A 14,483-nucleotide genomic window follows, 5' to 3' on the forward strand; every position below is an offset into this window, starting at 1 on the left:
GATGCTTAAAAATTAATTTACTCAAATAGAATGTCCATGTTTCTGAGTAATATTTTCTCACCTGGATACCTAAAGCTGAATACAAATAGCATGATTCATTTGTACATTTAAATAGTAACAGTACTACATATAGAATTTACGAACTTTAGTGAATAATGTTTCAGTCATTCCTGCTACATAAACGATATAAAAAGAAGCAGAATAATAAAATGATACAAATTAATTAAACAGATCACCAAAATCACCACAGTTAATAAAGGACAAAATGAACCTAGAAAACATGGGTCATTTAATCAGCATCTTTTATTACAGCCAAGTTGCATTTAAACACATTTCACTAGGAACTATTGTATGTGATGGATAGTACATATGACAGCACTGGTGTGTGTTAGACTCATCAACAAGCACTTTTTAGTGAAAAGTAAACACATAATTTCCTAAATGTCAAGTCTCTGCTATCCTGAACATAGAGGGGGTTCGGACAGATTTACTGATGAGCTCATCAGAAACCGCAGAGAAAGAGAGAGGTGGGTGGCTTTCTCCTCTAGATGTAGTCACTCATGTCTGCTCAAATAGAGAGACGTAAATGTAACAGCTGACCTAGTCACATAACAACATAACAGAACTTTCTGTATCCCTTAACATGATTTTATATAATATCTTTTTGTTTTATTGAGCGTGCCATGTAGATAGCATGCTATGTAGTATGTAGTAATTACATGTATACATTCAAATTTTATTTTTCCTTGTGGAATCCCAACAGCAGGTTATTACTCTCACTTTCCATTGCTCACTCTCTCTGCGCCTGTCTGTCTCTCTTGCAGTCTCACACTCAGACACACACCTCCGAGGGCAGACGGGATTGCCCCTCCCCCAGTCTCGAGGACCTGTGCTGTCAGTAATGTCAAAGGCTCTATTGTCATTAAAAGTGGCCTTGCAATCTTTATTGTCCTGCACGGTTCAGGCCAATCATTGACCAATGAAACGACTGGATATTCAATCACTTCTGTCCTCCGTCTGTTATTCTTTCTTTCTCTCCCTACCTCTGCATCTTTGTCACAACAGACACAATAGACAGTCATGGGCAGTTCAGAAACTGATCCGTGATAAAAAACACTATATTAATTAATTAAAACCGAATTCCTCCTGGTATGTACAGGGTATGTTCATTTCAAACATTCACATGCGCGCTGGAATAGGATGATGTCTAAAACACGTGGCTCTTCGGTAACAATATGAACATAGCGCAGCTGGGCCAAACCATTGTCATGCATGCCACAAAGGAGGGATTGAGGCTCTCCTATTTTTTAACCTCCACACATAAAACTGACCCATAATCCAAGACCTCCTGCTGACTGTATCTCTCCATCCTCCCCCCTAAAGCAGGGCACAGGCGACATTATTCTGAGCCTCTCTGCATGTTATCTTTTGATGCCTGATCTAATGATGCCACCCTGTTTCATACCTAAGACCAGATAAGACAGGATTCATAAAATATCTGATCTATCTCATTACAAGTGAAACTAATTAGAGAAGCTAAATATTGCATTGTAGCTAAGGAAATTGGAAAGGCATCTACTACACAACAAAAATTAGAGAGGACCTAATGTTTTTCTTTCCTTAGATTTATTATGTGTTCGGAAAGTCAGTACAGAAGATGATTGTTAATATTGCAGGCGAAGGTCACCCTGTCAGCTGAGGATTCATTTGAAAGGAACTGTGGCGTGTGCTGCACCAAGGACGACAAGGACTGTGGTGTGAATTATCAAAATGACTTAGGCAGGGGACCAGCTGGATAAATGGGTAAGAGTGATGAAAAACCAAAGGAAAGACACAGGGAGTATATTGCTCTCTCTCTCTCTTGCTCTCTCTCTCTTTCTCTAGTGCATTTAGCCACAATCTCATTTCAAGAAGCAAGTGCTTTAGGACAGATCAATACTATTTGTATTGTGCGTGCATAAGGGAGGGTTTGAGCTGGTGGGCGAGAGTGTGGGAGGAGGCATTGCTCTAACTTTCCACAATTGATCCACTGTCTAAAATCTGCACCAATGTATTTATGGCAAGTCCCATCGTGGCTTTTCATTTTAATCGACTGAAAGGCTTTACATTTGGGCTGAAAAAGGACAGCACCCTTGAGACCTCAGGAGACAACAAAGTGGAGAAGAGACAGATGCAATGACCTTAACTAAGGACAGTGCATGCCATGTTAAGTCTGCGGTTCCACATTCATGCGAAGAGCTCTGGGTACACCACAAAACAAAACATCCTTCTTCAACAAGAATAATCCAGCAGTTTGAGAGGTGAGGGTGCTAGGACAGTATGACAGTCTTCATAATCACTGTCAGTATCTTGTCTCTAAAAAGAGTCTAATCTGCACCACTCTGTGTAAGGACTAGCTGAACATGGGGGTCTCAGGCACTGACTGGCACTGAGGGCATCACTGAGGCAGCGGCCAGCCTGTATAACGTCACATGGAAAAGAAAACAAAGCCACGGGAGACCAAGGGAATCTCGTTTATCCTCTAGACACTCGGCCAGGCCCCAGATGCTCCCTGACAAGCCTTCTCAGACAATGCGGCTTTTACACACTTGAATAACAATAACGCCAAGTGAATCAGACGCCTCTATATATGACAATATTTTTGGGAATTTCCGACAAAACTGATTATCAAGGCTCAAATGAGTTTCAATTGCTCCAATGAAAAATATGGCAAGCAATGTAAATGGTCTCATCATATTTTGAGTGTAAAATCTCATTAGCTGAGCTTTATTAGGCCTAATTTGGTTTGGCGTAGCTTAATATACTTGTTTAAGCACAAATCCCAAACTCCAAACTAAGGCTTTTCTACAGCGTATAGGGATTTAAGCATCTTCTTAGCCGATTCAGTCCGCTCTAGTCAGTGTTAATTATCCTACTAGTTACTGCAAGAACGATCCTTTTTAGAAACTGATAACATCTAATAATGATGATTCAGATCATTGTGCTGTCACGGATTAAATGACAGACAAAAGAGCCTCGAATCTCAGCAGTGTGCAAAAAGCTAAAAGCTAAACAACATCAAATGAACTAGGAACATTTCTGGGTAAAGCAGAGAAACAGAAAGGAAAAATACAGGCATCTATTATCCAGGCCAGATATGTAACGTTGTGGCTTTTCATCTTTCAGTCAAAAAGCTTTAGACCTAAGAAGATTACAGGAGAGAAATCAACAATGTCGATAATGCATGGGGGAGGGATGAGTGTGTGTGTGTGTGTATGCATGTGCATGAAGGGGGTGTGAGCGGTTGCCTGAGAATTAGCTACTGAAAACCACAATCATTGTGCAGGATTAAGACAAAGCTTTAATATCGCACCCTGCTCTGCTCTAAGGCACAGGAGCTGAATGCAGGATCAGTTGCCTGGATAGCCTAAAATAAAAATCAACCACTGCTCAGCACAGGATGAGGCTCAATTAATCTTCAAGAAATGTATGATGCAACATACATTTAATTTATTTCAGGCCATGTGTGTCAGTGGTTTTGATCAACACCCACTTTTGCATAACACTATCACATAAGAAAATGCTTAGTAATATATGCCAGTGTTCTGACCTAGATCAGCATATGGGTTGTAACATTACTGTGACAAGTACAATATTAAGTGTGTTGTATTTGTATTGTTATTGCTTTGTATTGTTGTTTAGTTCCAAAATGAAACCGCAAAACCGCTCAACAAAACTACAAGCCAAAAAAGTTTGGCTTGGGAGCTTAAATTTATATACCTGCTTTCACCAATGATTCCAGCAGCATCAGTGATAATAATGCTTGCAGACAACCACTGCATGTAGCTTGTGCTTTAGAGTTGCTGTGTGAGCTCAAGAATGACAGAAAGTGGAAAAAAACAAGCAAACTCAATGTACTAACCAATGCGAGCAATGGCCCAACAAATCCGAGATACTGCTGACAGATAAGAGCTCTCGCAGCCAGTGGTCTGGAAATGATTTGGGTGTCTGATAGGTGGTGCCTTTCTAAATTTACTGAATTAAATAAATCAAAGAAAATAAAAGCTGAGAACAAGTGTCTTGGAGGAATTTCTGTTATGTTACATAACTAGGAGGAATGAGGACTAGGAGGAATGGCGCCATGCTAGTACACACTATCATCACATAGTCTAAGAGCTAGTCAACTCCCACTCTGACCTGATATCAGTGGCAAAAGCAGCACACACCTGGGTATCCAGCATGAGTGAGGATCACTTCATTTTCCTGCCTCCCACACACTCACTCCTTCACTCACTGACTCATAATACTCACTCATTCGCCCACCTCGCTCTGTGTTTCCACGGATAAAAATCATGAGATTTTGTTGTCATAGAGTGCTGTAATTAAATACATTAATATTCAGACCAAGACTTTTTGGTACCTCATAATTTCTTTATTCTATTTCAATACTAATCTTTCTTAAATTGTATATGACATATTGTATATGGTTATACAGTATATTATAATAATTATTGTTTGCATCAAAAATATTAGAAAACAGTTCAGAATGGGGGGTTGCTTTACCATTTTACCATTGTACATTTTACTTACATGTTCAAGTGAAATGTCACATGAATTTCACATTAAATGTGAAAGCCTAATTAAATAAATATATTAGTAACTGATTAGTCAATTAATAACTGTGCATTTTATTTATGTCAACAAAATACACATAAAGAGATAATACCTCATAAATTGCTGTTCATTGTATTCTTGTATTCTTCATTAAACATGTTTAAACAAAAATAAATCATGCCAAGTACCATGAGAATTAAACTGAATTACACTTTATATATATATATATTTATTTATTTAAACATACATTACCAAAGAAATTAAGTGGTGTGTGAACAGGTAATTCAGGTAATTCAGGTAAAAACATATATATATACACATACATATATAATTATTATTATATACGATTCCATGCCCCTATATAATGTTTATATGAAATTGAAATTTGTATAGTGAAGTAAAATGTGAAAAAATACACACACACACACACACACACAAAAACACACACACACACACACACACACACACACACACACAAGGACTCAAATACATTTTCAGAAACAGTAGTTAATCAGTGGTTATTATTATTTAATAACACTAAATAAAGTAACAATAACCTAATGTTAATGCTCCCAGATAACTGCTGTATTCACTAGTTACTATATGCACCTATTAGTGTTTAATTAATGTCTAGCCTAATATGTGAACTCCTATAGTGCAGTGTTACCAAATTTGATTGTTGTAATGCTATGTTTATAAATTGTATATTGGCTATATGACATTGCTACTTTTTGGCCTCTGTAAGTTCAGGATGCATACTCTACAGGCAGAAAGTCACTGAAAATTATTAGTGTTGCTTCCTAGTAAACCTTATACAACCCTATATTCGGAGTGAAGGCATCTAATAAATCTTTTCTCCTGCAATAATGAATGCTGGCCAGTTGCGGACCAATACTGCTGTAGCCAGCTAATTGCCTCTGAATTAAATGCTGCTAGGGCACTTAGCCAAGATGAAGTAAGAAGAGAGTCTTTGGTGAAGGATAGTGGCCCTTCCGTTGAGAGGTTTCAAATCTGCCTGAATCAGGAATGCCGGACACTGCTCCTAAGCAAAAAAGCCTCCCCTCTACTCACAGCAGGTGGATCTTTTGATTTGTATCCAAGGAAAAGCTCATGCTCATTTCCATACAGATGCCCCCTTTACTGCAGAGGAAGCCCCCCCACTCCTCCGTCCTCCACCCCCCGCCACAACACAACACTCCATTCCAACAAACCAACACAGCACCATCACATCCATCTCTTTTGGAAAATGCTTCCCTATGCATCTCAATTTATCTCTCGATCTATCGTCCTGTAATTAATTAGCCATTTAAGCAGCGCCACTCTAAACACTGGAACAGCGCTCAATGATAACAAAGCCAGTGAAAGAGCATACAGCTTTTTGTAGGGAGGTGTCTTGGATCTGGCATATGCTATGTTCTTGTTGGTGTCTCAGGGAGAAAAGGACAGAGGTGCCCTGTTGGTCACAGCAACCATGGCAGGACAAGTGAGTAGCACAATGTTCTTTTAAGAAGGAGCCCAAAAGCCCCCCGCTACTCCTCACTTCCTTTTAGAAATATGCCTGATACCAATCCAAAACTGTATCTATTCATCGCATAAAAAGAACAGCGATATCCACTGATTATAATAACTGCTATACCAGGGTCCCAGGAATAAAAGATCACAACCTACATTCTGCAACTTTGTTCTCCTTCTTTACTACAGTCTGCATCCTTGCTTGTCTTGATCTGCCACGCTGTGCAACCTGAGCCTCGATAAAGGCCATGTGTGGTGGCTGCATGCCAAAGATTACGTCTTTCTCATATGATTTTCATTGAGGATGAAGCTGAGTGCCTCTTGAGAAGACCGCATTGTATCCTTTAGTTAAAATAACATTTATACATACAACAAAAACCATAGCCAAGAGGGTGATGACAGTGTGCTTTACCTAATATGCCACTACGTGTGGATGCTGAAATGGGAGACTGAAACTTTAAATGTATACTGATGGTGGACTGATACATTTGGGAGACTCACCTGGGTAGAAGTCTTTGGACTTGGACAGCTTGATGGTGGCACCTGTCTCTTTCTGGAGCTGTACAATGGTCTGGCCTCCCTTGCCAATAATAGAGCCTGCAGCATAGCTGGGAATCAGCACCTTCAAGAAGTACTCGCCTTCCTCTGCAAAAAAGAAAAAAACAAAATAAGGCTATGGAATCTGATTAGAACATTAAGTGGGATGCATGCCAAGTAATTTCTCTTCCATCACACATGTGATCATATATTGGTCTGGCAACTCATTTGGAAAAAAATCAGAACACAGGATCTTACTTTACTGAATACTTTCAGAAAAAAAACAACAGATGCTAGTTTCTACATATAGGATTTTCATTTAAAACCTTCACCTTATTATTCAGTTATTTAACATTAAGGGGTCTGGGGATTTTTCACCCATATAAAATGTAAATAAATCAGCTACAGAATTTAGAGGCATTAAAAAAACAAATTGTGAAGATAATTCATATGGCTGGTGGGTTCAACAACAGTGGCTCCACTAGTGTTCTGCCCAAAGTATAGTTATACTAGAACCAGTAGCTAGAACCAGCTAGCTAACTAGCCTGTAAATGTAACGGCCCAAATCATCCAACATAGCATAGTTAAATATTAAGACAATCTCTCAATATATAAAATAAATAGTATCTACTTTAACATAAGTTTAACATAAACTCCAGATACAACCAAAGCAACTTTCTGCATAAATCTCAGAAATTAAAATAAAATGTCCAAAAATGGGACTGTAAAGAACAATGGCAGCTTTCACAAAGGGGAAGGTTTTTGTATTTTTTTTTTATTTATTTAAACCTGGCCTTGTTTTTGGCACCAAACATCTCAAATGAAGTTTATACAAATCTGAACAAGCAGAAATTCTTGATTTGTTCAATTTCCTACAATTAAAATCTTAGACTGGGTTACAAAAGCTAACCCTGCCCTGCCAACAGCTAACCATGCTTAACTGTAATCTGGTCAGTTTCACACAAATGTAGCTGTGTTAATGTGCAAAACATTGGATCATGTTGGACCAAACAGCAATTCCTTACGCATTTATTTACACAGTATTTATTATTTATAATTCACAGCATGGAAAGAGCTTGGAGGCAAGTAGAGTCTTTACAGTCAGCGAGCAATTGTAAATAATATAAACTGTGAGAAATGAGGACATACAGTCCTTAAAAAGACTGCTACTGATGTGTGTAAGGCTTCTTATTCAGGTCAGTGGAGTCACTGTGTGCACATATTCAGTGCTCTGACTTTAATATGACATTGTATTCACCCACGAGGACACGCCTAATATCCAACCGCTATTAATCCATGCCGGCTCCCACAAGATGGGTGCATTAGATTGGACTGGAGTTCTGGAAAAGTTATTTATCTTTTGCAGTCATTCTTTGGGCAAGCTAAGCTACATAAGCTACCGGGCAAATACTGCTGCCAAAAAATAATAGTAGATAGTAAAAGTAAAATTAATTAACACGCACCACTGAAGAAACAGTGCGACATGCATGGTGTACTCGCATTTGTGAAAAAAAGGTCGCAAACGTATTATTGCCTAAGCATCACTGGCACCAGAAAGAGCCAGGTGGGACTATGTCAGTCTGATAAAAAAAAAGATGCTCAGACTCAGGAAGGTCAACAGCATGAATAGCTTGGGATGTAAGTGCGAATGGTGCTTGGATTAACATTAATAATTGGGTCGGTTTAACAGTCTCTTAATTATCTAATTGTCTTGTGGTAATCCTTTTAGCATCGCCAGGATGTCTACAGTATCAATATGTGTGAGAAGCTTACTCTGTGCAGATCTTAGATTAAAAAACAAACACACACGTTACTGTTTTGGGATTTAACCGAATCTAATCATAAGAACCGAATCTAATCTAAGCATTTCATCTGCAAAGATGAAAAAGAATGACGACAACTTAAATTAGACTTTTGCAATTCATAAGATCAAATTGCAGATCATAAGGACGATATTTGTTTCCCTGACCTGAGCCCCAGCATTGTTTCGAGATACCATGGCCTGACTCTACCCATAAATTAGCACAAGTACTTTTTTTTTTTTTTTGCAATGACCCAGATTTCCCAGAACTGAGATTGCCCTCTTTTTTATTTGGATGTATCTAAATTTAATCATCCCTAATTAATATGGCAGGTTTAATAAATAATGTGTATTCTGCATACTTAAGTGTTTTTGCCTCAGAAATATCTAACAAAGAAGACTATACCACATGCTTGGTTTACTCCTAATCTACTATGATTGAACATACTGATTTCCAACTTCATACTGACTATAGCTTGAAGATATGCTAAGAAACAAGGAATCACTATCTAACAAAACTAGAGCTAAAATGTAAACCAATACACCACATCATGCTGTTTTAAACTATTTCAAATGTCAGATTCTAATGATCCAAAACTCAACAACCAACTATAATTTAAAGCCTTTGTTTTTGTTTTTTTAATGTACATATTGATGAACCATTAAAATGATCTCATGGGAGTAGATATTAGAGAGACAAAGACCTGTCTCTCACATCTAATCAGTTGTTCTCATCTTATCTGCGCGGAAATGAATCTGGAAATATACTCTGAAAACAAATTCGTCTTAAAAATGGTCAGTGCTGTCATGGCCCAACAGTTTGCTCTTCTAACTCTAACCACTTGCTCTACTACAGAATTATACTGTACAATGCCTCACATTGCAAGCACTGAAATGTTTATTTCGATCTCAATTTCATTATCTTCTTATTGTAAAATCAACCAAGGTAAGAATTCATAATGCTTTTCTTAGTCAGTGTTTTAACAGGTGCTTTAGACCAAATGCAGCGGGCTGCTGGAAACAGAAGCCGGAGCACAGCACACTGCAGGTCAAAACAGAATGCCAGATCCCTCTCTGCTAAAACACTCAGACCAGCATTCCGCATCTCAGGATTTCCCTGGGTATTCCCAGGTAGTGTTTAATTTCTGGCAAATACAGAAAACCATTGGTCTGGATCTGTGTTGCTGCAGGCACTCCCTATTCTAAACCAACATCAGAGGGCAATGACTCTGCAGGCCAAGTTTTAACAGGAACAACGTTATTTCCTCTCACTTGTCTGCACAACCCAGCCTGGAAAATCTCATCATATTTCCTCCAGCTATAGTGTAACTGCAAGAAATGTTTCCAATCCAGCACTCCTATCTTGTGTTATAGAAAGAACACAAGATCATGAATGAGAACACTGCTGTAAATGATTGCACTTTTACTGACTGTGTATACACATATTTTTTTTAAAAAAGTGGATCACAATATACACCAAATGGGTATCAGGTAGAAACTGTCATGCATAAACAAAGTCACTGGTTGCTAGGAGGTCCAGAGAGACGGGACGCCCAGAATAGGTAGCATCAGCCTGGGGATTGAAGGTTCAAATCCTGGGATCTTGTGTCAGGAGCCGTGTGGGTCAACAAGCCAGGCTATGGCTAGAGAGCAATAGGGGCAAATATAGTTCCCATAAGCTGGATAACACATGATGACGACAAACCCTGGCTGCTATTACATACAGTATGTCATTCATATGTGTTATAACAACTGCTTGCGACATGTGTTACAATGTTATAAAATCATGAGGAATTAAGCCTTCGCATATTGATGCAAAGTCGCAGGATTTTGTAACAGGGCTGTCTCATAAACTGCCGGAGGTAAATATACACCAATATATTAGGCATTGCTCATTCTTTTAGCATAGAGTAAAGCAAGCATAAGGCGACTGTTTCTTTTCTGGCAGGAAGAATAGCCATAAAGACAGGACCGAATCTTATCCTTTTTTCGAGTCGCTCTTTTCATTGTTCTCATTCATATTCATCGAGCGCCCCATGCTCCATTCCGCTGCAGACAGGCAGAGCGAAACGGGTCTCTCCTCCAATCCCGTGCTGCCCTCTCAACAGTACGGCCCACCCAATGTCCCCCGCCCTTGCAGACATTTTTTTTTTTTATCTTTGACGCAGTGCTTTCAAATAAAGAGGAGGAGAAGAACAGCGCCCCCTTTACGTTAAAATCGTTCGGAGATCAATAGACAGACACGGCAGTGGTTTGGAAGGTAATCAATGGCCGCCACCGATGGAGAGATGGAAAAGGATGAGCGAGGACCAGAGCAGGAATTGGTAACGATGCAGAAGGTGCCGTAAGATAAGCTGTAAAAAAAAGAGCTAAATGTATGGTTTCCAAAACTGATAACTGCAGCAGCCATACCGCATGGTTAATCGTGGGGGGGGCTGGCCACAACGCAGCTGTATTAGGATCGCTGTACAGCTCTGTCAGTTGTGTTTGAATGGAGTGGGCCAGAGCGAGGAAACAGCTATTTGTCCTCCATGTAAACGTCTTAGGGGGTTGCTGAAAATCTTCAAACCCAGCTGGCAAATCATGTTTATGTAAGATCTCTTTTTGAGAGAGCTCCACGGCCTACTCTTTTACTAGCAGGAGACATCCCGTCCTTTCTTAAATGATGAGAAAGATGTAAGCTAGTACTTGAGTATGTGAAGTCAGAGGGAGCAGCACTGATGTATAAATCAATACCATGAAAAATGTCCCTTATAGACCATCTAACAATGCATTTCCTGTGTCAGGAGCTCTACCTTTCTTCCATCTTCCTAAGTGTCTCTCTCTGACAGGAACAGACACACACACACACACACACACACACACACACACACACACTTCCTCTGTCCCATTTTCCATAAGAGGGTCACTGTCCCCTCATGCTACTTCCCAAGGACACCTGCACCCCCTACAACAGTGTACAAGACATCTCCTGTGCCAGTGCTTTCATTTACGAAATCAACACATTCTACCTTATATATGGTGTTAGAGCTCAGGGCACAGCTTGTGGAAACTTATCTTCTGGCAAACAAATGACTCTCTGTTTTCTGCCAACTTTCTCTCACTATGCGTAAAAGGTTTTTACAGGCAACATATAAAATATAACACTAATTCACTATTTTCTGTAGGGAACCATGGGTTATTATTATTATTATTATTATTCTTATCAATATTTTGCCACAACACTATATTTCCATAGAACATGATACATATATAGAGAGATCCATTTTTATATTGGATATATTTTATAATGGAATTTTATAATAGTAAGAATTTTAAAAACAGCTAAAAGCACATAAGAAGTAATAACTTTAAGTAATAACCTATTTAATTTATTTGTAGTGAATACATTACATAACACTAAATTAAATAACATTACATTACAAATACATGAATTTCAAATGAGAGTACTATGCCGTGCTGTTACAAGAGCATGTCATTACTGGACACTAAAAAAGAAGCAGGTACCATTCTGTGTATAGCTGTATTATACAATAACAATGTACAATCCCTGATTAAATATGTTCAGTATTAAATTGTATAAACAGTACACACACTCTAAATAAGCACTTAAGCACTTAACTAAACCAAAACATGTATTTTCCTCAATTCTAAATCATGCTATATATCCTTGACCTTTTTGGTTCTGCCTTTCCTGAATTACTGTAACACTTGCAGTGCACAGAAATCCAAATGTATCATAAATGTTTGCATTGTTGAAAGATGGGAAATTGTAATATAAGAGATGTGTATAAGGCAAATTAATTTAACAATAGGGTCTGTTATTTACGTTTGTCTGGTACCAGGCAATCTAAAGTTACACAGTTGTAATATTTCCATTGATATCTTCATTCTACTGTTGTATTATCTAATCAGTATTAAATATGTTCATTTGACATAGTATTTTTGTTTCAGTATAATTAATTCCGTAACTATCAAATTATTAACTTCCTTTTTATTATTTTTTTATTTTTATTTTAAAAAAGCCTATATTAAGGATTTCTTGATATCCCCGATATCCTAATGTATAGACACATCTTATTGTGTATATCAGTAAATAATAATGTATACATCAGCTTGTTCTCATGTACATAACAACCTACCCCAATGTAAGCAATTGATTCTCCTCTTTAGTGGGATTTCAGTGGTGAGGTATTCTGAAGGATTATATGACTGTGCTGAACATTAAATAGATAATCCTTCTTACTGCTGCTGCCTTGCTCTTACCATCCTAACAGCCATTTCATTTGGCCAAATGGATGGTGTTTGTGTATAATTCCTCCCACGGGTGCAGCATGGGCTTTTTCCCCTCATTGCCAGTGCAGAAAACATTGATTTCTTCACATGTAAACATCAGGCAAGAGAACTAGGTGCAACAATGATTGCAGGGTTAGTGAGGAGTAAAAATGACTATGCTGTACTATGAATTAATCGTCTAGGCCTATGTAGTGATGGCGAGCGGAACTGGAAATGTCTGCACACACTGAGCGCGAGGCTGACACGTTAACGGGGTTGCCATGCCAATGGTTACGTCCAACACCGCAAATGGCCTACCACATACTATACCACCGCATCATAGCATGTCACATGATTATTACATGATAATTTAACATTCTGTAGTGTAATATTTTGACATACTGCTTTTTTTTAACATGGGGAAGTGTGTAGTTTGGCTGTAGGGACAATCCTGGTTGTTACCCCTCTGTTTTGTAATTATAGGCTATACTATAGACTACGCAATCATTTGTTGATATATTAATGATAATCATCACTTTGGCACAGTGGTTGGTCAAAAACATTATATCTAGCCTATAAGTCAAACATCCTGGAGCACAACATCGGTAAATAGGAAGCACAGGTTTATAAATGCAAGGTCATCTGCGGTGATGCCAAGGAGGATGCGCTGGTCGTTTCTCATTGTTCTTATAGCTTCAAAGGCATTCATTCGTTTCCTACCACTACTCAATACGCACATTCAGGTCGCTTATATATATATATATATACGCACACACAGTCCATGTGAAAGTGTGTTTGTTGATGCCTTTCCTTCACCCCCAGGCTTTACACTGCACAAACATCAAAGGCCGCTGTTATTAGAAAATGGACGCACTATGTTGTTATAGCCCATATTATCCGGGTAATATTTTTCATTGATTCAATCTCACAACACTGACGTTTTGAACGCATCCTTGAGATGGTGCGCGGATGATTATTATGTAAAAAAGCGGTTAATGAACCTGCCACTCGGCCACGGCTCTAAGCACGACGCGGTTAAAGCGGTGTGTAGCAGGGAAGGCCCGCTGCTTGTTTGTTTGTTGTCTTGTTGTCTTACCCCCCGTGTTGGTACGCTTGGTGCTGCTCGCCTCGGTCGGCGTCTCCAGCGGTCTCTTGCGGGAGTCCGGCGGGTCCGACTCCATGTGCGGTTGCTGATTGTGGTGGTGCGGATTGGAAAAAATGCCGTTTTGCTGCACTGCCCCTCCGGCCATCATTTTCTCACGGACGCCGATACTCCGCCGCGCTTCTCCGTCGCACGAAGCGTGTCGAAACCGGTCCTGTCCGCCAAAATCTCAGACTGGGATGAAATAAAATAAAAAAGCAGAGGTTTGAGCTGCGGGTGCGCCGATGTGAATCGTGTGCTTGGTTACAGATGCGCTGTAAGCTCGTGGAAACGCAGGCTGGTAGAGCGCACTGAGCCCTGCCTGCCTGCCTGCCTGCGGAACGATGCGCGACTGAACAAGGATTCACATTAACATTCAGGGAGCAGGTTGTTGTTCTGTTGATGAGGTTGTCCGGTGGAAACGGCGGATTCTTATTCCCTTTTATAACTTATCAAGCTTTGTCTTCTGTAACAGTGCTCTCCGCATGGATTGGAGAAAAGGATGCTTAGTCCCCAAAAATAGATTAGACAAGAAATGTGTCGAATAAATAATGAGAAAGGAAAGGAGGCAAAACAAAAAACGCTGCGTCTGAAGCGCTCCTTAGCTCTTGCATGAACGTAGCC

At 39.3% G+C, this 14,483-nt stretch overlaps 1 protein-coding gene across 2 annotated transcripts in view; it reads right to left on the reverse strand.

Annotated features, from left to right (window-relative positions):
• The window catches only part of nova2 (NOVA alternative splicing regulator 2), a 52,707-nt gene extending 38,684 nt beyond the window's left edge, over nt 1–14,023 (reverse strand). For both annotated transcript variants that reach the window (XM_053646837.1, XM_053646838.1), the window contains exons 1-2: nt 13,815–14,023; nt 6,607–6,750 (exon numbers count right to left, since the gene is read on the reverse strand). In XM_053646837.1, the coding sequence (XP_053502812.1) occupies nt 6,607–6,750; nt 13,815–13,971 (301 nt within the window). In that variant the 5' untranslated portion in view covers nt 13,972–14,023. The remainder of the gene's footprint in view (nt 1–6,606; nt 6,751–13,814) is intronic.
• Between the last annotated feature and the right edge of the window lie 460 nt (nt 14,024–14,483).

The sequence above is a fragment of the Ictalurus furcatus genome, chromosome 17 (genome assembly GCF_023375685.1).
Source record: "Ictalurus furcatus strain D&B chromosome 17, Billie_1.0, whole genome shotgun sequence".
Lineage (NCBI taxonomy): Eukaryota > Metazoa > Chordata > Actinopteri > Siluriformes > Ictaluridae > Ictalurus > Ictalurus furcatus.